This window comes from Muscardinus avellanarius, assembly GCF_963383645.1.
Source record: "Muscardinus avellanarius genome assembly, chromosome: 14".
Classification (NCBI taxonomy): domain Eukaryota; kingdom Metazoa; phylum Chordata; class Mammalia; order Rodentia; family Gliridae; genus Muscardinus; species Muscardinus avellanarius.
This window is the reverse complement of record NC_137800.1, coordinates 71,282,950-71,310,838: the sequence shown is the minus strand read 5'-3', so window position 1 is coordinate 71,310,838 and position 27,889 is coordinate 71,282,950. Positions and strand designations below refer to the sequence as shown.

Below are 27,889 nucleotides of genomic sequence, written 5' to 3'. Positions count from 1 at the left end.
TGCTAATTGTACCTGAATAAATCTGGAAAAACCTTATGTTCCTGAGACAAGTCCACACTACTATCTATAAGTTCATTCCTTTACTCTGATACAGTATTGGTTTAAATATACCATCTTTTATTTATCTATTCTATTAGTGGACATTTGTCTCTAATATTTCTCTACTACCATCAATTCAGCAGTAATTATCCTGGACCGCACCTTCTTGTGCGCCTGTGCCAGATATTCTCATTGGAACCTCTGAACTACTAAAAATGGAATTATTAGATCACAGAGTGGGTTCATATTCAGTTTTATAACATACTACCAAATTGCCTCCATGATGGCTGGAATAATTTATACTTCCAGCCGGGCGTGGTGGTGCACGCTTGTCATCCCAGCATTCGGGAGGCTGAGACCAGAGGATCGTGGTTCGCGGACAGCCTCAGCTACTTAGTGAGGCCCTCTGTAACTCAGTGAGACCCAGTTTCAAAATAAAGAAGAAAAAATAGGGCAGGGGTTGTAGCTCGGAGGTCGAATGCCCCTGGGTTCCATCCCCAGGCCCGCAATAATAATAATAATAATAATAATAATAATAATAATAATAAATAATAATAATTTATACTTCCACCAGCAGTGTCTGAGAATTCCTATTTGCCCACATTCTGGCCAACCCTCCAGTCAGATGGATGTGAAATAGAGCCTCACCTAGGTATACTATGCATCGCTTTGGCTCCTAGTGAGATGATTCATGGTCATGTAGGTTTCCTAGTCCATTAATTTTCTGTTTATTTCCTTTTCCTTCTTTGTCTACTAGGTCATTTATTTTTACTTAATTAATCTTTTACTTAATTTTTTCTTTTTCCTTTTGCTTTTCTTACTTAATTAACCTGTGATCATCCTGTCTCAGTTTCACAAGTACTGGGATGTTTATAGGTGTGCATCACCATACTCGGCTATGGACATTTATTAGCTCACAGTTTCTAAGGATCAGAAATATGAGAGCAATTTAGCTGGTTGATCCTGACTCTGACTTCCTGATTATTTTTGTGTGTGTCCCCTTCTCCACAATTCCTATGTTATAGACCTAATCCCCATGTGGTCAGAAGTAAGGCCTTTGGGAGGTGATTAGGTGCAGATGAAGTTATGAGGATGGGGCCGTAATGATGGGTTTAGTGCCCTTATAAGAAGAGGAAGAGCACAGACTCCTACCCCTGTCCCACCAGCATGTGAGGATCTAGCCAGTCAGGAAGCTGACCCTCACCAGACACAGGATCTGATAGCACTTAAATCTCTGACTTTCTGCCTCCAGAACCATAAGAAATAAATGTCTGTTATTTAAGCCACCCAGTCTGTGGTGTTTTGTTTTAGCAGCCCAACAGGACCGAGACACATCTGGTCTACATGGGGGACAATGTGCTTCCAGGGTGGTGTGCTCACATGGCTGTGGGCTGGAAGTCTGCTCCTCCCTTGAGAGTCCTCAAGACGTGGTGGCTGGTTCCCCCAGAGTCAGTAACCCGTGCACGACAGGGAGCAAGTGTGAGCAAGCAGGAAGCTCCTGTACCTTTTAGGTACACGCTGAAGTCACACGCTGTCACTTCCGCTTTATTCTATTCGTTGGAAGTGAGTCACTGAGTCTAGCCCATGCTCAATGGGAGGGGAATTCCATGCCACATCCTAAAGGAAGGGGTATCAAAGAACCTGACCCTTAAAGTCTATTATAGGTATAGAAAAATCATTCTTTCCACCCCTACTTGCTTTCTTTTGAAAGTCTACCCTTTCCTTACTGATGTACGATGACACTTAAATCTTTTATAAAGTTCCCTCGTGAGCAGACATCTGTTTGGGGACTCTCTGTGCCAATCTATTGATTTATTTATGTAGTCTTGTACCAAGTCCACAGTTTACAAATCTCAATGTGCGAAAAGCCCAGTATGAGCCAGGCACGGTGGTCCACGCCTGTAATCCGGGTACTTGGGAGGCTGAGACAGGAGGACAAGAAGATTTCATGTTTGAGGCCAGCCTCAGCAACTTAGTGAGGCCCTATTTCAAAATAATAAAAAAGGGCGGGGAGCCGGGTGTGGTGACGCATGCTTGTAATCCCCACGGTTGGGAGGTGGAGACAGGAGGATCGCACAGATTCGAAGCCAGCTTTGCTGGCTTAAGAGACCCTGTTTCAAAAAAAATTAAAAAAAAAATATATACACACACACACACACACACACACATATATATATAATAGGTCTGGGAGTGTAGCCCAGAGGTAGAAGTGTTCCATCCCCAGTACCACCAAAAAGAAAAAAAAGGGGGGGGGTGCTGGGAGTGTAGCTCAGAGGTAGCAGAGGTAGAATGTCCCGGGTTCAAGCCTCAGTACCAAAAAAAAAAAAAAAAAAAAAAAAGATATGTTGCCCACAAGCCACATCTTCTGTGTACCAGCCCTTGTGCACTACCCTTGAATCTAAGCTGTTCTTGTGACTTGTTTTACAGTTAGGATGAGAAGTAAACAATGTCTGTTTCTGGCCTAAGCCATCTTGGAAGTTCATTCTCCTCAGGGACACAGGCTTAGGAAGCCTCAGGCCCATGAGCTTTTTGTTTGTCTGTGGATGCTCTGAGCCACACATGGGCACTCTGGCTTCCCTCCTGCTGGGACCACAGGAGGAAGGAGATGCCCTGAGACCTCCTGGAGAAGGGCAGAAGTCCATCCAGCCTGCGTGGAGCCCCTGAATGACTTTCAAAGAGAACAGTGATACTGTGTGCCTAGGCCCACCCACCTCGAGTTGTAGCACTCCTCTGTGTTGACACCAGCAGGTAATTGACTTAGCTCTTCGCCTGGCCATGTACTTTTTTTTTCAAAACTGCCTTGTATTGAATTATGCTTTCATCTGAGGAAAGGACATTTGAGTCTTTCTCTTTGTCCAGGTATTCAGTGTTTTTTTTTGATAACTTTTCATGTTTTTCTTTTTGTTTACCTTGTTTTCAGAATCAATATGATTTCTTGTTTTAAAAATATTTTTATCTGGGCGTGGTGGCACACGCTTGTAATCCCTGCACTTGGGAGGCTGAGACAGGAGGATCGCACAGGTTCGAAGCCAGACTCAGCTACTTAGTGAGGATCTCGGCAACTTAGTGAGACCCTGTTTCCAAATAAAGTATAAAATAGGTCTGGGAGTATAGCCCGGAGGTAGAAAGCCCCTGGGTTCCACCCCCCTATACCCCTCCCCCCCACATATGTATATATATATATATATTTACTATAGCTTTATAATAATTTATAATATATAATTTAATATATATTGGCACATAGTAATGATGTAGTGTGACATTTCAATCATGTCTAGTAATGATCAGACCCGGGTGGCTTGCATATCTGTCATCTTAGACATAGAGGGTCAATATCATTTCTATTGCTGCTGTGAATTTCCTTTCCTACAGTTCGTAATTGGTTATTGATGGTAAAAAGAATGCTATTGAGATTTATTCTGTGTTTAGTATCCTTGCTGAGCCCTCTAATGGATTACCTGGAGGTTCTCTTGGATTTCAAATAGATAATGATCATGTTATCTCTTCTCTGATAACTTTTTTGGGGGGGTACTGGGAATTGAGTCCTCTTTTATTTTTATTTTGAAATGTCTCACCAGGTTGATGAGAGTCTCACTACTTGCTGAGGCTGTCTTTAAACCTGCGATCCTCCTGTCTCAGCCTCCCAAGTACTGGGATTACAAGGGTGTGCCACCTCACCAGCCTCACTTAGCTCCCAGTTACTTTCCTTCTTCCTTTCTTGTACCTTATCACTGATACGTACTTCCAGAAAAATATTGAGCAGTAGAAGTGACAACATATATCCTGTTTGTTTATTTTTTTTCTTTGTGGGTCTGGGGATGGAACCCAGAGGCATTTGACCTCCAAACTATACCCCCTGCCCTATGTTTTATTCTTTATTTTGAAACAGGGTCTCACTAAGTAGCTGAGGCTGTCTGTGAGCCACGATCCTCCTGTCTCAGCCTCCCAAATGCTGGGATTACAAGCTTGCGCTGCCACGCCCGGCTTTGTACCCTGTTTTAATAGAAATGTGTTTAAACTTTCACCAATAGTTATGACATTAATGCTGCCTATTCTGTTTGTTGACTGTTTTTTTTTTTTTTTTTGGTGGTACTGGGGTTCCTGGAAATCCTTCTACCTCCGTGCTACACTCCCAGACCTATTTTATACTTTTTTATTTTTGGAAACAGGGTCTCTTAAGCCAGCAGGGCTGTCTTCGAACCAGCGCGATCATCCTGTCTCCGCCTCCCAAGTGCGGGGATTACAAGCATGGCCACCATGCCTGGCAGAGTATATTATTTTTAATGAATGTATATTTCCTACCTTTTTAATATTTGAGATAAGCATATGGTTATTCTCTCTTCAACATTTTCATATTTGAAACTAATTTGACACTTTTCTAATATCAAGCCATATATGTCATTACAGAATTTCAATTTTGTTGATAATTTTTATATTCTTGTTTTTTTGTATGTAGTGCTGGGGATTGAACCCAGGGACATTCTATCTCTAAGTTATGCCACCAGCCCTTATATTCTTGTTTTTATTATTTATTTATTTATTTATTTAGTACTGGGGATGGAACCTAGGGACATTCTACCTCCAAGCAACATATCCAGTCCTATTTTTTATTCTTTATTTTGAAACAGGGTCTCACTGAGTTGCAAAGGGCCTCACTAAGTAGCTGAGGCTGTCCACGAACTGTGATCCTCCTGTCTCAGCCTTCCAAATGCTGGGATTATAAGCGTGCGCCACCATGCCCGGCCTTCTTGGTTTTTTTATTCTATTATTTTTGCTTTTGTTTTTATTTCTGAGGGGGCGGGAGTACTGGTTGAACCCAGGGACATTTTACCTCTGAGCTATATCCCCAGTCCTATTTTATTTTTATTTTGAAGCAAAGTCTTGCTAAGTTCCTGAGTCTAGCTTTGAACTTGTGATCCTCCTATCTCAGACTCCCAAGAAATACTGGGATTACAGGTGTGTGCCACCATGCCCAGCCATTTCTTTCTCTCTCTCTCTCTCTCTCTCTCTCTCTCTCTCTCTCTCTCTGTGTGTGTGTGTGTGTGTTGTGGTGTTGTGTGACTGGGACTTGAACCCAGGGGTGTTCTACCCCCAAGCTACACTTTTAGTCCTACTTTATTTTTTAATTTAAAACAGGGCCTCACTAAGTTAAGAGAGCCTAATTAAGTTGCTGAAACTGTCCTTGAACCTGTGATCCTCCTATCTCAGCCTCCCAAGTACCAGCATCACAAGTGTGCACCACCGCATCTGACTACCTTTGCTTTTATATTTGTTTCACCTTATAGATTTATTTTCTTTCTAAATTATTTACCATTTTCTCTTTCTAAAGTAAGTTAAAGCCGGGCGTGGTGGCACACACTTATAATCCCAGCATTTGGGAGCTGAGACTGGAGGATATCAGTTCGCGGACAGCCTCCGCTACTTAGTGAGGCCCTCTGCAACTTAATGAGACCCTGTCTCAAAATAAAGAATAAGAAATAGGGCAGGGGGTATACCTTGGAGGTCGAATGCCCCTGGGTTCCATCCCCAGACCGACACACACACACACACACACACACACACACACACACACACACACTAAAGTAAGTTAATTCGTAATTCATGAAATTTCAAATCTCTTTTGTTATCTAAAGAATGTATTTCGCTCTAAGTCTTCCCTTGGGTACACTTTTAGCGGTCCTTCATATATTTTTGTGTGCATGATTTCATTATGTTTCATTTCTAAACATTTTCATTTTCATCACGGATTCCTTTTTAATCCCGAGATGACTTAAGGGCGATATTTTTATTCAGATTTACGAGGTGGAAGAATACATTCCTCCTGTGGGTTTCTATTTTCAGTGCGTTGTGGTGAAGGAACGTGATCTCATGACATCAATCCCCTGGCATTTCTTGTGATTTCCTTTGGGGCCTAATAAGTGGTCAAGTGTGGGAATGTTGGGTGGGCTTATGCACTGTCAGGGGCTGGGTTGTGGGTTAGTGGTAGAGCACGGCTTAGCATGCTTAAGGCCATGGATGCAATCCCCAAACACCCCCTTCCTCAGGTGCATTTATTTGTTTGGTGAGGATTCTAAATATTTATTGGTCTTATAATAAGGAAATCTTTTTTTCTGTTGTTTGGAAAAGAAAAGGAGACAGTCTAACTTTTAGGAATCTAGTATATCAGAAAGGGAGAAAGGGCTGGTTCCATAACTGTGATTCGGTGAATGAATGGGTTACAAAATTCCAATGTACACACAATGGAATTTTACGCAGCCATAAAAAAGAACAAGGTTATGTCATTTGCCAGAAAATGAACAGAACTAGAGATATATACTAAGCGAGATCAGCCAGTCTCAGAAAGCCAGCGGTCGTACGTTATCTCTCATATGTGGAGACTAGAGAGAAATTGGGTGATAAAAGGGACCTCAGATAAAGGAGGGGAGACTCTGCTGGAGCAATGGAGGGGATCTGAGGAAAGGGTGGTGGTGAAGGAGACGTGATGAAGGCAGTTCAAACAGTGCTACGTACACATATGAAATTATTAGCAAGGATCTCAGTGACTTGTACGGGGAAGGGAGGGAGCCGGTGGGATCCAGAGGGAAGCACACCAAGTGCTGTGGGCATGGATAATCTATCACTCTAGACCTCACTGTGATGTATAGTTATAACCTACCAATAAGAGTGTATTTTAAAACAACACGAGGAAAGGGAGAGGGCTCCAGAAGTAGAAACTGAATACCCTGGAAAAGCAAAGGGATGTGTGGCGTGTGGCGTGTGGTGGTGGGGGGAATAGAGAGAGAGAGAGAGAGAGAGAGAGAGAGAGAGAGAGAGAGAGAGAGAGAGAGGATGGGGAAATGTGAGAGAGACCCATAGAACTGTCTCTCTGACCCAGCTTCCCACACTATTGTTAAGCAAAGTTGGTGGGAGGAAGCCATTGATTTAGACATTGACTTAGACTGAGCTCCTGCCCTGGGCTCAACACAGCAAACCAGTATGGAGTCACTTGTGCTGAAGTTCCTTGCCACCAAGCCAAACTAAGTTGTGTATCTGACTTTCCAGGAGAGAGAGAGAGAGAGAGAGAGAGAGAGAGAGAGAGAGAGAGAGATTGAATATGAATGAATATCCAGATCCATGGAAGGAAGCCTGCTCTGCTTTAACTTTTACAAGGAAAATAACTTCAAAAGAACCAATCTGTCTTTTGTTCTCTGTGTTTGGCTTTCCTCCACCCTTGTCTATAAAGCCAATCACTTCTTCTCAGCTTATGGGAACACATCCTAATTTGTAGAATGAGTTATTGCCTGATCCTAGAATTGTAAATCAAAGTCGACGAAGACCGTGAAACCAAATTTCGCCCTTTGACGCCACATTGCAGTTATCTGCTGTTTCGTCTCTTGGGTGCCTGTGGCCTTGAGATCTTCAAGGGACATGGTGGAGCCTTTCAGTTCTGTATTCCTAGTAAGCAGCCCAGAACACAGGAGGTGGCCAATGAGCAGAAACCGTGTTCAGGGCTGTGGGTCGGCCGGCGCACACCTACGCGGTGGGGCTGTGCGGTTTGCTGAAATGTTCAGCAGCCGCCCTGAGCCGGGAGGGCCTCTTATCATCCCACTGCCCTGACCGCTTCCCCAGGCCTGCCAGGCCCAACCATGGTCCACAACCGAAGTGCTGATGCCAGATGCAGCAGAGGACCGCCCAGGCTCTGCTTCAGGGATACAGCATTTGTTATTCTCGGTAGTCCCAAGCAAAACGGGATGTTAAGTATTTTAACTATCATCCCTAGCTGAATGAATGAATGAATGAGTGAATTTCATTGTGCTGAGTTGCATGACCTGTCTCTCAACTCAGCACAATGAAAGAGAGACCATTATTATTCTCCCAGGCCACTCGATTCCTGTTGACTCCACTTACGACTGACCCCTGAGTCTCTCAGCCCTTCCAGCAGTCTCCTTTACACTCATAACCACAGAGCCGCCCATACAGCATTCCCGCCCAGAAACTCACAGTGCGAGTGACCGATCTTGGATTCAGTGTGTGGCCTCAATGAATAGACAGGTGAGACCTGCTTAAAATGGAACGTTCATTATCTTATATGACTACGCTTTATCCCAGAAATCAAGGGACTCATAATTTGTTTAAAAATTTTATTTATTATTTTTAATCTTTGTCATATCATAATCATGCCTATTCATGGGGGTAGATGTGGCGGGGAGAGCTCTTAATTTGAATTGCAAAGGCCATGCCTGTTCTATGCTCTCAGCTGCAAATTAAAAATTTAAATAGTATTTACCTTCTGCCAGACTGTTAAACAAAGGTTTTTGTTTTCTCTTTGCCTGGTGTGCTAAATCTGTTCATGTAGGCAGCCCGTTACTGATTGGGAATGTGAAATAGTTTCCCTAGGTACTTATTGATTTGCTCAGAGGGAGAACCGTACTCAGTTCCTATTTATTTGTAGAGCAATTATGTGATCTGCCCCCACACATCTTACCAGACCCACTGAGGCAGCAGAAAGCCACACGGATTTGCATTACTGCAGAGAGATTATTCGCAGGAAGGGGTCGATTCGCTGGGACTTTCACACACCAAGGAGCAGGGTCTATGCTTCGCACACAGGATTCTCTGCTTCCCAGGCCCCTGTGCGTTCGCCACCTCCCCCTCTCGCCCACAGTTTCACCGTCTGTGGTTTCAACAACCTCAGTCTGAAAATACGAGATGGAAAATTCCAGAAATAAACAATTTGCCAGTTTTAACTAACTTTCATCATGCCATATTGTTATCATTGCTATGAGTATTAGCTATCGTTGTTAATCTCCTACCGTGCCTAGTTTATAAATTAATCTTAACCGTAAGTATTTATGTACGACTGGGGCATAGTGCAGTGTAGAGCGCTCACGTAGCACGTGCAGGGCTCTGGCTTCCGTTCCCAGCACCACACACACACACACACACACACAACCAGAGCGTGCACATACAGCATAGGGACAGCCATAGCACAAAGAGGATGCGGTGCAATCCAAGGCTCGAGCCTCTGAGAGCGCCTTGGAATGTTGCCCCCCAAGATAAGGGCAGCTCCTGGCCCCCAAACCCATTCCCACCCTCCCAGAGTCCAAGGTGGGGGATGGTACTTCAAAGAGTGACTCTGCTCCTCTTGGCCCAGGGAGCCACACAGGTAAGAAAACAGCATCATAAGAAAACACAGGTAAGAAACCCGTTGCCATGCAGCCTCCTTGAGCCACTTCTTACTCTTGGTATTTCAGAGGACCCCTGGCCAGCCTGACACACCGCAGCAGCATCCTTTGAGGAATTCCCGGAAGGACTCAGGCGAGGGACTGCAGGTAGAGGAGGTCTCCAGGCTTGGGGACAGAACTGGTCAATCATTCGCACCTTTAAATGTTTTTGCGTAGCCGGGCAGGGTGGCGTTCACTAGTAATCCCAGCATTTGGGTGGCTGAGACGGGAGGATCACAGTTGGAGGACAGCCTCAGCTACTTAGTGAGGCCCTTTGCAATTCGGTCAGACCCTGTTTTTTTTTTTTTTTTTTTTTTTTTTTTTTTGGTGGTACTGGGGTTCCTGGAAGCCCTTCTACCTCCGGGTTACACTCCAAGACCTATTTTATACTTCTTTTTTATTTGGAAACAGGGTCTCTTAAACCAGCGCGGCTGACTTCGAACCTGCGCGATCCTCCTGACTCTGCCTCCCAAGCACGGGGATTACAAGCATGCACCACCACGCCCGGCCTTCAGACCCTGTTTTTAAACAAAGAATAAAAAATAGGGCTCGGGGTGTAGCTTGGAGGGAGAATGCCCCTGGGTTCCATCACCAGTACTGCAAAAAAAAAAAAAAGAAAAAAAAAAGAAAAAAAAAAAGTGAATGTTTATGTTTCATTGGGAATGAAAGAAAAAATAGATAGCTCAGAAATGTAGACAGTCTGTTACTTTTTTATTTTTTAGGTATTGCTCTTTTTCTTTTCTTTTCTTTTTTTTTGGTACTGGGGATGGAATCCAGGGACACTGTACCTCTGAGCTATACCCCCAGTCCTAGTTTTTAGTCTTTTTAGTTTTTGAAACAGAGTCTTACTAAGTTGAGAAGGGCCTCAGTAAGTAGGCTGTCTGCGAACTGCAATTCTTCAGTCTTTGTCTCTAGAATGCTGGGATTACAAGCGTGCCACCACGCCCAGCCATAGGTTTTGCTTCTTTAAAATAGAGGTTTAAGCTGGGCGTGGTGGCGCACGCTTGTAATCCCCTCACTTGGGAGGCGGAGACAGGAGGATCCTGCAGGTTCAAGCCAGCCGCGTGTGCTGGCTTAGGAGACCCTGTTTCCAAATAAAAATATAAAATAGGTCTGGGAGTGTAGCCCAGAGGTAGAAGGACTTCCAGGAACCCCAGTACCATAAAAAAAATAATAAAATAAAATAAAATAAAATAGAGGTTTAAGCCGGGCGTGGTGGTGCATGCTTGTAATCCCCGTGCTTGGGAGGCGGAGACAGGAGGATCGCGCTGGCTTAAGAGACCCTGTTTCCAAATAGAAATATAAAATAGGTCTGGGAGTATAGCCCGGAGGTAGAAGGGTTTCCAGGAACCACACACACACATACACACACACACACACACAAATACATACATATATATATATATTGGTTTATAGTTAGTTGTATGCACAATGCAAATGTACTTGACATTGAATTGCACATTGTAAATTAAGGTTAAAATGGTAACTTGTGTATATATACATTGCAGTATATATAATATATACAATAGTACATATATGCTCTTTTCTTCTTTTTTGTAGTGTTGGAGACTGAACCCAGGGGCATTCTACCTCTGAGCTATACCCCCAGGCCTTCTTATTTTTTTGTTTTCAAATAGGGCCTTGCTAGGCTGCTGAAGGTCTTGCTGAATTGCCGTTCCTGTCAGCATTCTCACAGCCATAACCTAAAGACCTGAGCACTTAACTTAGAGGAAAGATTACGGTTTCAGATTTAGCCCATGCGAGGCTGGGACAGCGGGTCTCAGAGCATGGTGGCCGGAGGCAGAGAGAGGGAGAGCTGTGCTTCTCAAATCATGAGCGACAACAGTGGGAGGAAGAATGCCATGCAATCCTCACGTTGCACCCCAGGGATCCACACCCCCAGGCCACACCTACATAAATCCACTACTGTCAATTTATCCGCTGCTGGGATTACAACCCTCATGACTCAACTACATCAACATTAATAAGTGAGCTATTTAAGGGGACATTTTATTTTATTTTATTTTTTTTATTTTTTTTTTTGGTGGTACTGGGGTTCCTGGAAGCCCTTCTACCTCCGGGCTACGCTCCCAGACCTATTTTATATTTTTGAAACAGGGTCTCTTATGCCAGCGCGGCTGGCTTCGAACCTGCGCGATCCTCCTGTCTCCGCCTCCCAAGCGCGGGGATTACAAGCGTGCGCCACCACGCCCGGCTAAGGGGACATTTTAAATCTAACAGTTGCTGAGTCTGGCTTTAAACCTGCGATCCTCCTATCTCAGCCTCCCAAGTACTGGGACTGTAAGTGCGCAGCATCACACGCAGCATTGAATATATATATAATTGAATATATATGTGCGTGTATATGTATGTGTGTGTGTGTTTTATATGTATATATATACATATAAAACCACAGTAAAAAGGCAAAAGATATAGATGTTTCTCTGTTTACAATGAGGTTGTACCCTCATATGCCCATTATAAGTTCAAAATATTGTTAAGTTAAAAGTGCACTTTGAAGAGCCAGGCGTGGTGGCGCACGCTTGTAATCCCCGCACTTGGGAGGTGGAGATAGGAGGATCATGCAGGCTTGAAGCCAGCCGAGCTGGCTTAAGAGACCCTGTTTCCAAATAAAATATAAAAAATAGGTCTACAGCTGGGCGTGATGGTGCACGCTTGTAATCCCCGCGCTTGGGAGGCTGAGACAGGAGGATCACACGGGTTCGAAGCCAGCCTCAGCTACTTAGTGAGGCTTCAGCAACTTAGTGAGACTCTGTATCCAAATAAAATATAAAAATAGGTCTGGGAGTATAGCCCGGTGGTAGAAAGCCTCTGGGTTCCACCCCAGTACCACCAAAAAAAAAAAAAAAAAGGTCTGGGAGTGTAGCCTGGAGGTAGAAGGGTTTCCAGGAACCCCAGTACCAGCACCAAAAAAAAAAAAAAAAAAAAAAAAAAAAAAAAAAAAATGCACTTTGTAGATCTAACTTACCAACATCAGAGCTTAGCCCAGCATATCCTAAACATGCTTATTTTACACAAAGCCTATTTAATACTTAAGTGTTGACTGCATCACACAACTTATCAATGAATGCCTGTATCAAAAAATGATGGCGAGTTGGGCGTGGTGGCGTACGCTTGTAATCCCAGGGCTTGGCTGGGATCAGGCTGAGACAGGAGGATCGCACAGGTTTGAAGCCAGCCTCTGCTACTTAGTGAGGCTCTCAGCAACTTAGTGAGACCCTATTTCCAAATAAAATATAAAATAGTTCTGGGGGTATAGCCTGGAGGTAGAAAGCCCCTGGGTTCCATCGCTACTACCAAAAAAAAAAAAAAGTGTGGCGGCACAGCACGCTGTAGAGTGTGGGCTGTCTCCCTTGTGAGCCCAGTGCCGATGGGCAGCTGTGGTCACTGTCCCTGCTCAGTGTCTCCAGAGAGGATTGAACTCCTTATTGCTAACCCGGGAAAAAATCCAAACCCCAAATTCCGAGGACAGTTTCTACTGGGTGCCGACGGCTTTTGTACCACAGTAAAGTAAAATATAAATAAGAAAAAAATCATAAGCTGAACCATCCTAAGTCAGGGAGTATCTGTACTTGTAGTAATATTATATATAAATAACCTTGTTTTAGTGTTTGCAACCCAACATTATGCTGTAAGAGTTTTTTCATGCTTTGCCATGGTATTAGAAAATGGATAAATGTCTGTGTGGTTAATTTCTTTATTCAACAAGCCTCTGTTGTCTATCGGTGAGGTATCAAGGACTCTTATTTTTTAAAGATTTTTAAAATTGGTACGTTAGAATTATACATAACAGTGGTATTCAAGCCAGGCATGGTGGCGCATGCTTGTAATCTCAGCATTTGGGAGGCTGAGACCAGAGGATCGCAGTTTTCGGACAGCCTCAGCTACTTAGTGAGGCCCTCTACAACTCAGAGAGACCCTGTTTCAAAATAAAGAATAAAAAGTAAGGCAGGGGGTGTAGCTCGGAGGTAGAATGCCCTTGGGTTCCGCCCCGGTACCACACATACACACACACACACAAAGCATAATAGTGGGATTCGTTGTTTCGTTGTTATATCACGACTGTTTCAGGCTCTGGGATAGAGCAGTAGGTGAGCTAATCAGATGCCTTTCCCCATTCTATGGGGGCAGGGGTGGGAGAGCAATGGCCGGGGGCAAGTCAAAGATGGTTGCACATGCTGTGAACAGACTGAGCAGGCTGCTGCTGGGGAGAGCTCTGGGGCTTTGGGAAGGACTGCTGCTTTCAGGAGGGCAGGAAGGATGCAGTGTCGGAATAGAGCCCCAGTGGCCCCCACTGAGTCACTAGGAGAACAAAGGGTAGAGGCAAGAGCATCCCCAGAGGGGGGAACAGAAAGTGCAAATATCCAGAGGCAGAAGAGAAGCAGCCCATTAGCTGAATGAGAGGAAGCAAGAGTGACCGAGTGAATGGGGCATTGGGTCAAAGGCAGAGGCTGCAGAGCAGAGGTGGAGATCCTGGGTCCAGCTGAGGGTTTCAGCTGCCTTTACAAGTGCAGCTGGGAAAGCGTGGAGGTAGGAGGGTTCAACAAGTCAGCGGTGCCATCCACTGGGGATGGAACCCAGGGGAGTCTCCCTCCAAGCTACTACTCCACCAGCCCTTTTTTTTTTTTTTTTCATTTGGAAACAGGCTCTCTCTAAGTTGATGGGAACTTGGCATCAACTCACTGAGTTGCTAGGTGTTTTTGGACCTAGGATCCTCCTGTCTCAGCCTCCTAAGTACTGGGATTACAGGACTGAGCCGCCACACCCAGCCAGAGGGCTTCTTCTCCTTCTTCTTCCTTCTTTCTTTCTTCTTTTTTTGGGGGGGGGGTACTGGGGTTCCTGGAAGCCCTTCTACCTCCGGGCTACACTCTCAGACCTATTTTTACATTTTTATTTGGAAACAGGGTCTCTTAAGCCAGAGAGTCTGGCTTCGAACCTGTGTGATCCTCCTGTCTCCGCCTTCCAAGTATGGGGATTACAAGCCTGCGCACCACGCCTGGCTGAAGAATGCTTCTTTAAAATTCGCTGGTTACTTAGGGATGGGGGTTGGCAAAAGCGCAAGGGTCAGGCTTATGAGGAGCCCAGGGCAGGGGTGATGGTAGCAATCCTGTCCCATGACCCTGTCCCCAAGGAGCAACACTGCTTTCCTGGACCTGGAGGGCAGCTCTTGTGACCACCTCCTGGGGGGGATTCAGTGTGTTCCTCTTCCATGGAGGGACAGAGGCCTTTGTGTGTGTGTGTGAGGAGGGTGGAGGAGGGGGTTTCACCAGTTCAAAGGCAGCATGGTTACTGATTTTGAAGTCAGATGTCGCAGGGTAAAATGCTCACCTTCATGCCTTTAGGGAAGTTGCTTAACTTAAAAATCAATTCATTTGTAACGATTGAGGGTAATCGTACCTACCTAGAGAGCTAGGAGAAGTAAGGAATACAGAGAGCTCAGCTCTGAACTACAACAACAAAAGCAGAGAGTTGGAAGTGAGGCCAGGGGTATTAGCTAGAGGTCCACTAATGTAAACGACTTCAGGAGTAGATCCCAGTCCTCTGAAGGTTAGAACCCTTTGGTGGACCCACTCCGAGCTCGCTGACATTCACAGCTACTCCCACTTTTCAGTTTGGCAAGAACACACTTCTGCAACGGGCAAAAGTATGTTGTCCCATAGATAGGAAGATTTATAAGGATATTGGGCATTAATGGCTACTCGGCTAAAAATAACCAAGGCCTGTCTCCAGTTTGTTTCAAAAAGAATAACAACAAAACACCAAACAAAAAACCAAACAAATCTAAGTCTTCTCTTTTATATTTCATTAAAATGTTAATATTGTGGAATTAAAATAAACTGGCTTATTTACTGTAGCTGTCAGGATGAAGAGATTTAGGCTGACTCCATCTTTCTTTCTTTCTTTCTTTCTTTCTTTCTCTTCCTTCCTTTCTTTCCTCTTTCTTTCTTTCTTTCTTTCTTTCTTTCTTTCTTTCTTCATATTTCCTCTCTCTTTCTCTTTCTCTGGTATTGAGATTGAACTCTCAGGCATATTCTACCGCCAAGCTACATCCCCAGCCCTTTTTATTTTGAAACAGGGTTTCACTTATTTGCTGAGGTTGACCTCGAACCTGCAATTCTTCTGTCTCAGCCTGCCAAGTCCTGGGATTACAGGTATGGGCCACCTGTAATCTTCATCTTATTTTTTGAAATTTCTGTAATGTACACAAATAAGTTTATAGTAAAAATATTTTAAATGATCACTTAACCAAATTAATATGATAAGAAAATCCGTTGTAGCCTCATCCTAGATATAGGAATAAAAATAAATCATTAAATTTTTAATTTTGAAAGGTTTAGAAGGTCTTAAACATTGAAGTCACATAGCAGTTTTATTTATTGATTGATTTAATTTTGTGGCACCAGGGATTGAACCTAGGGGCATTTTACCTCTGAACTATACCCCTAGCCCTATTTTATTTTTATTTTAAAACAGGTTGATGAGAGTTTCACTACTTGCTGAGGTTGTCTTGAATCTGCAATCCTCCTGTCTCAGCCCCCCAAGTACTGGATTACAAGCTTGTGCTGCCATGCCTGATAAGCAGTTATTTTAAATGATATTTCATGAGCCTAAAATCTTCACCCAAATGCCAGTAGAAGAGGTCAGAAGCTCAGTCATGGGTTGAGGGGTATTGTTAGTCATCTTTATGTTACTATAATAAAACACCTGAGGCTGTTCACTTATAAAGAGAAGAGGTTTATTATGGCTCACAGTTTTGGAGGTTCTAGTTCAAGATCATCAGGCCCATTACTTTGGGCCTCTGGTGGAAAGAGCCCGGGGTTTTACAGTACACTTCAAGTGCATACTCTCCCTCTGTGATCTAAGGACCTCCCAGGAGGCCCTACCACCTAAAGTCCCTACCACCTCCAAAAAGCACCTTTAACACACGGACCTTTGTGGGTCACCCAACATCCAAACTATAGTAGGGGCAAGAAAATCTTAGGCTTATTTTCAAAACCTTTTTAAAATAGCAACATGTCAGGTTGTCTTGGGCAGGATTCAGGAGCTGGGGCTTAAGGAGGTTTTACGATGTCCCCTGCAGGAGTGCTGTGTGCACAGGGTCTGCGTTATCGGAAGCTAGAACAGGTGGCTCACAGAGAACTGGGAGGACAGACCTGCTGGACTGGTGAGGACACAGATACGCAGCCAGCTCCTCAGCTGGCCCCATCGGAGATGTCACCTGACTCCTTTACACTTTCCTCCCATGTCCCGGTAGCCTTCAGGCCTGGGAGGTGTCTGTTCTTTGCTTTCTCATGAAGTGTTTTGTTATCTTCTCATGGATCTGAGCCCACGTCTTCATTCCCTGGCTGCCTCTGTTCCACCCCTTTCTCTTCACTGCAAGGTGACTGCGGTGACCTCTCCCCTGGGGTGTGTCTGGAGCTTCCCACCAGCCACCCTGGAGGCGGAGTGATGCTGGTTCCCAAACACCCATCTGAATATTTGCTCTCTGCTTTAAATCTTTCAGTGTTTCCCCAGCATATCCTGCCTGCCTCCACACAGGCCCTTCCACCTCGAATCATCCTCATTAGAGCCTCCCTCATTAGAGCGGACTCTAGCAAGTCTCCCAAAACCTGGGCCCAAAGATAGGCGCGTATGATGGCACATACCTGTAATCCTAGTACTTGGCAGACTGAGGCGAGAGGATTGCATGTACAAGGCCAGGCTCTGTAACTTAGTGAGGCCCTATTTCACGCTAAGGAAATTAAAAAAGGGCTGGGGATATAGCTTGGAGGTAGACTTCCCCAGGATTCAATCCTTAGCATCAACAAACAAACAAACAAACAAGCAAACAATCAAAACCCAAAATCCTGGGTCCAGCTCACTCCTTTGCGGAATTCCCGCTCTGAGCTCAGAGGGCTCCTCTGCTCCCACGTTAACCCCTGCAGAAATTCATGTCCCCAGCAATGGGCCTCCAAGCCTCAGCAGACAAAGCTGGAGCCCTGCTCTTTTTAGCCTGGCATTTCCAGAGCCAAGATCATCCTTGCAAGTGGTACTTGGCACAGTTCTAAAGAATTTAAAAATATTAATGGTATTCATTTGTTTTCTGTTGCTAATAACAATAGGGCCGAGTGGGTAAATATAAAGACAAGAGGCTTATTCGGCCCATGGTTCTGATCCAAGGTTGAGACCCCACATGTGGCGATGACCTTCTTACTGGATGGCAGGGCAAAGGACCTATGGTGTCTCTTCTGATCTTTCTCCTTTTTCTAGAGCCACTAGGATTCTTTTTATTTTTTTATTTTTTATTTTTTGGTGGTACTGGGGTTCCTGGAAGCCCTTCTACCTCCGGGCTACACTCCCAGACCTATTTTTACATTTTTATTTGGAAACAGGGTCTCCTAAGCCAATGTGTGCACGGCTGGCTTCGAACCTACGCGATCCTCCTGTCTCTGCCTCCCAAGCGCGGGGATTACAAGCCTGCGCCACCATGCCTGGCAAGCCACTAGGATTCTAGCATGGATGACCTTATAATAGTCCTGACCACCTTCCAAGGGCATCATCTCTCAACACCAACCCAAGATTAAGTTTCTTCTCTCCTAGTAGCTCATGACCAGGGCTGAGTGTTTTTTAATTTCCGTCCTGGGGATTGAACCCAGGGGCATTCGACCTCCAAGATAGACCCCCACTTTGCTGGTGGTTGGCTGTAGAGAGTATGGGAACAAAAGGAGACCTGGATGGCTCCGAGGTTTTGGCCATGGGTGCACTGCCATGTCAATCCTTGATGAGGGAGGAACAGTTTGGGATGGGGTGGAAATGAAACCTTCTGTTTTAGATCTGTAAGCTTGAAGTGCTGCCAGGATTTAGTTTTGTCATCTATGAAATGGGCTAATGTTTATGTTTTTAACGAGAATCAAATGGGATCATTTGTTTTAGATGCTAGATAGTTCGAAGGCCTATTTTTAGTCACTCTGAAGCTAGAGCTCCCTTTAAAATAACACACACAAGGCTGGTTGCAGGGGTGCGTGCCTGTCATCCCAAGATTTGGGAGGCTGAGACAGGGGGTTCGAGGTCATCATCCGGAACTCGGTGAGACTCTTAGTAACTTAGTGAGACCCTGTTTCAAAATAAAAACTGACAAAAAGGGTTGGGGGGGTTTAGTTCGGATGTACAATGCCTCTGAATGTGTACCAAACAAACCAAACCAACAAAAACATAAAACAAATACAAAAAACCCTACAAGCAAAATTCCTGTCATTAACTAGTTACTGCCGCACTTATGTAACCGTCTTTTATCTCAAGAAATGGTGTTGGTAGCAGGCCCATTCTCTATATTTACTTAACATTTATAACAGAGTTTTAAGGTTAGATGTACAGGCTAACATCCAGATAAAGCATTTAAATAGATTATGTTAATAGGTTAGGTCAATAATATGGTTAGGTGTTTAATATGTTAAGTGGGTTAGGTTAATAATATAAGTAACACAAATACAGGATATGTACATGTATAGAGCGCATTTCTGTAGGTGTACCAGGTGCTGCTCTCAGGACCCAGTTTTAAGTATACGTTTTGTAGTATATCCTGTTACCCCATTGACGGCGGAAACTCAGCATGGAGACGTGAAGGGTGTGTTGTGGGTCCCTCAGCGGGTGAGCGGCAGAGCCAGGAGTCACCCCAGCGCCCTGGGCCGGCTTCTGCCCTCTCTCCAAGTGAGCTGCGCCCCCGTGACACGCAGCGATGCACACGGCAGGTCTCGCAACGGTGGCCAGCAGCCAGGCCCTAGTCGTCCTGCCTCGTTCTTACAAAACCTCCTCGCCACGCCCCTCTGTCTCAGCCTCCTGAGGCCGCTGCCAGCCACCCCAGCGCCAGTGTCCTTTCTTCTGGTGTCCTGAGGTCCTCCTCTCGGCCTGGCCACACGCCGCGCTTCGGGGCCCTCTCTCTCCACGCGCCCAGACTCGCTGCCAGGGGCTTTGATCATTCTAACCGCTCGCAGGCAGCACGTGGTCCGCTCCCGGGTCGAAGCCGCCCATGTGCCGCGGAACTGAGCGCTGAAGTCAAGGGAGAAGGTGGCCGGACCGACCCCCAGCCTTTCCAGAGTTTCCCCGTGTGGTTCGGCCGGCATTCATTTATATAGCAACATTTACTGAGCACCTACTAGAACCTGGCAGGCAGAGTGATAGGGGCGGAGAATGTGGCGAGAAACGAGGCGCAGGGCCCTTTAGGATCCAGCTTGGGCCTGGGGTGGAGGGAGAGCTGTGCGTGCCCCAGCCAAAATTGCTAGGAGGGCAGCTGGCCAGTGCGTGCGGGGAAGGCTCTCTTGGGGCTCTGGGCCCAGCGCCTGTGGCTTACATCGCCTTGAGCAAGGCCATTAGGCTCCCTAGGGCTCATTCTCATCATCAGTCAAATGGGTTTCCAATCACCTTACCGTGAGTGCGAGGATTAAAAGGGAAAGCCTCCCTAGCGCGGTGGCCCGCACGTAGGAAACACTCCCCGAGCGAGCGGAGGTCGTAATTACCCGCTGCTCACACCTCGCCGGGTGCCCTGGGCCTCCCCGGGGCCGGGCCGTCTTCCCAGGGACCGGCTACTAGCCCACGAGGGCGCGCCCTGCTCGGGTAGATTTATTGGCTTGTTGGGGCGGGGCTTGGAGAGAAGCCAGGAGGAGAAGCAGGCGGCGAGGGCGAAGAAAGGCAAGGGGCGGAGGGGCGGGAGGCGGGCGAGGCGGGGCGGAGGAGCCAGCTGGGCTCGGGCCGGGCGGGGGCGGCGCGGCGGCGAGGGCGGCGCAGGAACCCGGGCGGCTGACAGCCCAAGCCGCCAACTCCGCCCTCGGCCCCGCGGGATCCCGGAGCCCGAGCCCGCCCGGGGCCGAGGCCGCCCGAAGCGCGCCGCGAGCGACCGCGGCCGCAGCATGAGGAGGCTGGCGCCGGGGGGTGGCCGCCGCGGCCGCGCCGCCGCCCGGGACCCGCGCCCCCAGCCGCATCCTTAGCCGGGCTCTGTCACTGGGGACCGGGGCGGAGGAGAAAGGAGCCCCGCAGCCGCGTCCCGGCGGGGTGTCGGACCGTGTGCCACCCGGGGGAGAGCCGGCCCCGGCTGCGGAGGCGCGCGCGCGGGATGAGCCGGCCATGGCGCGGCCGCGGCGGGGCGCACGGAGCCGGCGGGGGCGCTGCCTGAGCCCCGGCTCCGCGGGGCTTCGGGGCCTCGGGCGCCCCGGGGGAGCCCCTGCCGCGGCCTCGGGGAAGGGCGCGGGCCCCGCGTGGCGGGCGCGGCTGCAGTCCCCGTACTGAGGCGCCCCCAGCCGGCTCCGCCCGCGGCGCGGGGCGCCCTGGGCACCCGGGTGCAAGCTTGGCTAGAGAGGCGTGTGCGCGCGCGTTCGACTGGAGCTCCCGGCAGAAGCAGGACCCCGAGGACCTGAGCAGCCATGCTTCCCGGGGTGGGCGTGTTCGGCACCAGCCTGACGGCCCGAGTCATCATCCCGCTGCTGAAAGACGAGGGCTTCGCGGTGAAGGCGCTGTGGGGCCGCACGCAGGAGGAAGCGGAGGAGCTGGCCAAGGAGATGAGCGTCCCCTTCTACACTAGCCGCATCGACGAGGTGCTGCTGCATCACGACGTGGACCTGGTGTGCATCAACCTGCCGCCGCCCCTCACCAGGCAGATCGCTGTCAAAACCCTGGGTGAGCGACCCCCTCCCCTCCCCGCCTCTCCACCCTTCTCCACGTCTGGCGTTCTCGTCACATCCCAGAGACTTGTACAGCATCTTCCCAGTCCCAGAGATCTGAGGTTCCCACATCCCACTCGGGCACCCCTCCCCCTCCCAGGGCCTAGCCGTCCCTCCTCCCTCCCTCCCTCCCTCCCTCCCGGCACCACCTGGACCCGCTCACCCACGTGCTTAGGTTCCTGGGATTAGACGCAGGCAGATCTGATGCTGAGAGCAGGAGATGGGTTGGTTGCGCCTTTGGGAGAGTAAATAGCCCTCAGCTGTGCATGTAGCTGCTTATACACCTGGGTGAAGCGAATTCAGGGGGCCAGTGAGGACCCAAGATAAAGGGCACAGATAAAGGGCAGACACATGTCTAGAGGTTTCCTGGGGGCGGTGGAACACCTGCTGTTGGGCAGCATGGCATCCTCTGGGCTCATTTGTTTCTTTCCGCTGAGAGTTGGTTTAGTGTGAGATTAGCTGCAACTATCTTGTCTTGGGAGCGAGGAAGCCAGGGGTGGTGGTGGTGGTGGTGGTGGTGGTGGTGAGTTTATTAGAGCATTTTCAGAGGTGTCCTAGGTTAGTAAAGATTGATTTGGCCAAACCAGAGGTGTTAAACCTTTGAGCCCACCCAGCCTCTCAAGCATTTCTTCTGGACTGCTTTGGAGTCCTTGGTCTTATACTTAGGGGATGGAGGCTGGAGTTCAGAGGCAGGGTTGCCTTGTGTCAGAAGAGGCCCAAAGCCAACAGAAGAAGCGTGTACTGGTACCCTTAATTTCCTTCAGGAGTAGCTTAGCGGCTTGGTGTTGAGGAGCAGGCTGGGGCCGAGGTCACCCCGGCTCGTAACACCCTGCCTGGGCCGGCCGCTGTGCACAGAGAGCAGAGAAGTGCACATTTTGTCCATCACACAAACCTGAAACAATCCCAGGAAGAGGGCGCGCTCCTTACTATCCCAAGAGACTTAACAGCCCACCTTGGAGAGCTGGGTTTTTGTCAGGGAGGAAGGACACAGAGCTTCTACAAGGGATGGGTGTCTGCTCAACCAGAACCTCGGCAGGCAGTTTTCACATCAGTCTTTCTGGCCTTTGTAGCCTGGTTTCACTGGCTTTCCATCGAATGCCATTGAGTTCTGGCCGGTATTTCTTTTCTGTTTGGTGGGACATGTATGTCTCTTATATTTTGTCTGTGTATATAACCAAGCTCTGGAATAAATCTGTTAGAAAAATTTGTTTAAAGCTGGTCCTCGTTGAGCTGCACCTACAGGGGTCTCAGGACTGGTCACATTAGAAAGCCCTTCCTGAAGCATCGCTTCTCCCCGCTGTGGCAGCTGCAGGACAGACCCGCAGAGCAGCCTCAGAGCAGGGCAGTGACAATTTTTGGAACAAGGATGTTTGGCTTCAAGAGATGCAGCTGAGAGTCTGTATTTCTGGGCACTTCTTTTGTGCTTATTTTAAAAAATGCATATGAGGATTGGGGTGCATCTCAGTGGTAGAGCAATTGACTAGCATGTACAAGGCTCTGGGTTTGATCCCCAGTGCCAGGAAAAAAATCCCCATGATTTTTTTTTTCCATTGACAAGACTAACTTAGTTTAATAAGTATGACTAAGGGATATGGCTTTGTTCATGTTTTCATAGTAGATATTGGGATCCTTCTTTCCTTCCTTCCTTCCTTTGGATCGAACCCAGGTGCATTCTACCTCCAAGCTACACCTCCAGGCCTTATTTTATTTTTTATTGGAAACAAGGTCTTGCTAAGTTACTGAGGACCTCACCGAGCTGCCTGAGGCTGGCCTTGAACTTGTGATCCTCCTGTCTCAGCCTTTCAAGTATTGGGATTACAGGCATTTGCCACCAGAGCTGGCGTGAACTTTCTTTTTAGATTCTTCTTTTGCAGACAATTCAGGGTAGACAAAGACTATAGAAACTGTGGTGGCACTGGGTTTAGATGTGGCTGGACTATATATAGTCTTGTGCTGGGCTTCCCTGGAGAATCCCCGGATGAGGCTGTTTGGTCGCCCCTATGAGTAAACATGGGGTGGTCATCTTGGTTACCTTCACAGAGATGTCTAGAGATTCAAGATGCATGTAACGCAGGAAACAAACAAACAAACAAACAAAAAACACAGTTATTGGGCTCGTCTGGCTGATGGGATTTGTAGCCATTAGTGTTTGCCTGGGATCAAAACCAACCTTTGACTCGTCCTGATGAATTGTTCTTTTAGCAATAGTCTGGGCTTTGAGTCGCTTGTCCAGTAACAGTGATACGCCTGTGGCCCTCCATCCAGACCAGTAACTGCTTGCAGGCCTGTCAAGGGGTCACAGAAGAATGAGACTTTGAATCAACGGGATCACATACAACCTCCTTTAATATCTACTTGAAATCCCTAGCTCAGTGAGCCTGGCCCTTTTGTTATCATGGACAGCCTCTACACCAGCCAAGGATTCCTCATCCTAAGTACCTGCCCTGAGCGAGGCAGCATACTAGGAGCTGTTTCATTTTGGAACTGAAATAATCCTCTGAGATATGAGCCCCATTTCATACACAAGACACCCAGGCAATATTCTGGGATCTGAGCTGCGCTGCCCAAAGATGTTCAGTTAGAGGTTTGTACCCACCATTTTCCCTCTCCCTGGCTTTTCTTCCTCTCTCACCTTTTAAACCCACTTTCCCCCTACGGTTCCTTCTTCAGGTAAAGGTTGCTGGAGCTGTCCGTGTTTCCTGTCACCCCGCCCATAGAATCGGTTCCCGCACCGGTCCGTGCCGTCTCCTGTCTGTTTCCCCTTCTGCGTCATTGCTTCCCTGACAGATGTCTAGATCCTTACCTAGTTTCTGAATTAAGTTCCAGACTGTCCAGCCCACGCAGGGTCGAGGGTGCCCATCCACCCTCCTGGCTCTGTTGCTGATTCCTCCTTCAAAGCACTCATCACTTCCAGGAAAAGTCTGAACTTCATGGCTGGATAGGCAGAAGCTGGCCGCTGGTGAGCTCGCCCGGGCGCACGTCTTGTGGGTTGTTCTCTTTGGCGTTGGTGTTTCTCTGAAGGGACCTGTTGGCTCATATGTTCACGTCGTAGTCAGCAATACCCTTGCTCCTTTTGGTAGAGATTGATGCTTCAAGTGAGTAAACTGGGTATGGGTGCATGCTTGTAACCCCAGGACTTGGGAGGCTGAGACAGGAGGATGGCAGATTTGAGGCCAGCAATTTAGCAAGACCCTGTTTCAAAGTAAAAAATAAAAAGGGGCTGGGGGTGTAGCTTAGAGGTAGGATGCCCCTGGGTTTAATCCTCAGCACAAACAACAACACCAAAACGACTCGGTGAGTGTTGGCACCTCCTAGAGTCTTTCCTCTCGGTGAGTTCCACCTCTGGCACACCTTTCTGGGTTCTCTGCTCCAGTCTTTTCTAGCAGCTAGTTGCATGCATTTGTTTCAAATTTGAATTATTTTATTTTATTTATTTTATTTTTTGGTGGTACTGGGGTTCCTGGAGGCCCTTCTACCTCCGGGCTACACTCCCAGACCTATTTTATACTTTTTTATTTTTGGAAACAGGGTCTCTTAAGCCAGCACAGCTGGCTTCGAACCTGCACAATCCTCCTGTCCCCGACTCCCAAGCGCGGGGATTACAGGTGTGCGCCACCATGCCCGGCTCAAATTTGAATTTTATTTAGTTTTCATAGGTTATATAATCACAAGACAAATTCCAAATGCTATAAGTTATAAGTTCACAGTGAAGAATGAAGGTGCCCTAGTCCTTCCTTGTCTTCCACTGCAGGAGATCAACATTATCATTTTTCTATGTCTCCTGCTTAAGATTTTTCTAGGGATATACTAGTAAATATATATGTGAGGATTGTGTGTGTGTGTGTGTGTGTGTGTGTGTGTGTGTGTGTGTGTGGTACTGGGGATGAAACCCAGGGGCCTTCTACCTCCGGGCTATACTCCCAGACCTATTTTATATTTTATTTGGAAGCAGGGTCTCACTAAGTTGCTGAGAGCCTCACTAAGTAGCTGAAGCTGGTTTTGAACCTGCGCAATCCTCCTGTCTCAGCCTCCCAAGCACGGGGATTACAAGTGTGTGCCACCACGCCCAGCTTGTGTGAAGAATTCTAAACCCTTTTCTATGCCGTTAGTAATATCCAACTCATACCATTATAAAGCTTTTTTTTTGTCATGCAATGTTATAAACTTACATATTAAATTTATATATTAAAATGTAATGTAAACTTAATATTATTTAAAATGTAGGTGTATTATAATTATATGCATAGCTACATATGTATTATATATATACATTTACACATACAGCTGGCCCTTCACATCTGTGGGTTTCACAAGTGCAGAATCAACCAAGTATGAAACAAAAATACTTGGAGAAAAAAGTTTGATCTGTACTGAACACTGTACTGACACTTTTTTTTCTTGTCATTATTTCTAAACAGTATAGTAGAATAATTACTTACATGGCATTTACATTGTTTCAGATGTTATAAGTAACCTAGAGGCGATTTAAAGTATCAGATATTATATCAACAGGTCATTTAAAGTAGGTGGGAGGATTGCATAGTTTCTATGCAAAGACTATGCAACTTCACATAAGGGACTTGAGCATCCATGGATTTTAGTATCTCAGGGGGGTCCTGGAACCAATCCCCTGCAGATCCTGAAGGACAGCTGTATACACACATATTTGAGCCGGGCGTGGTGGCACACGCTTGTAATCCCCGCGCTTGGGAGGCGGAGACAGGAGGATCGGGCTGGTACGGAGCCAGCCTCGCTGGCTTAAGAGACCCTGTTTCCAAACAAAATAGGTCTGGGAGTGTAGCCCGGAGGTAGAAGGGCTTCCAGGAACCCCAGTACCACCAAAAACAAAAAAACAAAAAAATACACACGTTTTTGTATTTTACGTATATACATATACACATATCCGTATATGTGTATATGTATAAGTATGTATCTCAATGTGAATGTATCCTGGCTCCTATTTTTGGCTGTATAGTATTTCATTGGTCAAATCAACACCTATTTGACCAGGTTGCTATCATTCCACCCCTGAGTTGTTTGCAGTCTTCTGTTTATGCAAACATGAAATGGATACGCCTATGCCCTTTTGCAGCATAAAGGTGTGCACCGAGAGCTCAGCAGAGCGCGGGGCTTAATTTATTTAACAGGCATTGCAGAGGACCTGGTGCCCGCAACGCCACTTGCATTTTGCCAGTTTCCCCGTGCGTCTGCCCACGAGGCCCTTGACTGCCAGGTGCTTAAAGGTCGCGGGATGGTTTCACTCACCTTCGTGTCCAGAGCAGCTTCAGAGTCAGGGCCAGCACCGTCCCAGGCCAGCCCTGGGGTCAGTCACAGCCCGTCAATAGTTTGTCCTCTGACAATTTCCTGTTTTCATAGATCAACGCAGTAAGCATCCAACTGCCTTCCGTGTTTAATTTTGCTTCTTCTCCAATCTATTCTCTATATGTTGGAAAAAGCGAGTGTGTACAAAGACAGATATAAATCATGCGTATGCCCACACGCCTACACAGGGTGCTGCTCTAGGCTTTCAGTGGTTCCCACGGTGCCAAGCTCATGGCCTGAAATGTCCCTGCCTCATCTCCCCGTTCTCGGCCTCCGCAGCCTCTCTGGGTCTCACTGCCCTCCAGGCACTTGAGTCTCTGTTCCTCTGTTACCCACCGTACACTTTGCTAACTTGGGCCTTTACTTGGAAGGTGGCGCCCTCCCTTCTTTGAATCGCTCATGTCGGACTTCCCGCTAAATGTTAACAGGGAGAGAGGCCTTCCAGTGCCTCCCTTCCCGTGGGGCCTCTGTCATCCTCTTTCTGGGGGGCGCGCTCAGATTGTGTGATGACCTCTTTCAGCACACGGATGTCTGCATAGGTGCTGTTTGTCTCCTCAGCAGCAGGTGAGCTCTTTGGGGGCGGCCCCCATCTGTTTTGCTTACCAGGTTAGCCTTATCTCCTAGGGTGCCAGACGTCGCTGAGTCAACTAGTTGACATGCTATAAATATTTGTTGAATGACGAATAAATGGGTGCCGATTGCGTTTTTCATCGTGTGGATGTAAACTTGCTGGGAGGCACAAGGTTGTAAACAGGATGTGTCCGTGAACCCATCACATTTTTTGTGTCCCGTGCACGGGAGCCTGCTGCCTTTCCAACTTGAGCGTGAGGCCGCGTCACCTGCAAAATGCAGATGCCTGGGCGGGACCCGAGAGCAGTGTTTTTCCAGCTGTTGGTGCAGATGCCAGAGCACGGGGCAGCCTCATGCTCCATGAGTTAGAGATGGTGCGCTGCCTTCGGGAACCCAAGACGTCTCCTGTCCCTGGTAGCTGGTGCCTTGCGTGGAGTGTGATGACATCTCTTTTCAGATCCCTGTCCATTTTTGGGGAACAGCGGTGCAGATTCTCCTGGTGAAGGTCCCCTGGAGGCTTTCACCTAGCGCTGGTCTTGCTGACGTTGACCTGTTCGGCATCATTAGCTGAGGACCTGGAGCGGTCTGTCTTGTCCTGTCTCAGCACTGGCAGTTGGCTAAGGAGGAATTGAGCGGAGGGAGTAACGGGGTTGGGACTTTGCGGTCTGTGAGCCCAGAGACGGCTGCAGATCATGACGGCAGTGCACTTGGGTTTGATAGTAACCATCCTGAAATCCTAGCAGACCTTGCATTTCCAGTCCGTCCTCAAGGTTTCTTTTGGATCTGCTCTTTCTTAACACTGTGAAAAAAAACAAACAAACAAAAACAGGAAAAGACAAAAACAACAACAACAAAAAAGCGACTGTATTTTTCTCTCTGGTTTCTGTCCCCAGGCGCTGCAAAATATGTTTTTAGTCTATCAGTTTGGTGGAGAGTTGAGGAAGCCCTGGGGTGTTATGTAAATGAAAGAAATTACTCTATTTAGTGTTAGGAAAAATCAAGCATCATCAATTTCATTTCATCTAACTGAAATTAGGTGCAGTT

General features: G+C 47.2%; 1 protein-coding gene across 1 annotated transcript in view; it reads left to right on the top strand.

Moving 5' to 3' along the window:
- Positions 1–20,656: 20,656 nt before the first annotated feature.
- Positions 20,657–27,889, top strand: part of GFOD1 (Gfo/Idh/MocA-like oxidoreductase domain containing 1) — a gene marked incomplete at both ends in the record, with an annotated part of 98,927 nt that continues 91,694 nt past the window's right edge. Inside the window, one exon of the mRNA XM_080710644.1 lies at positions 20,657–20,909. Coding sequence (XP_080566770.1) covers positions 20,657–20,909 — 253 coding nt within the window. The remainder of the gene's footprint in view (positions 20,910–27,889) is intronic.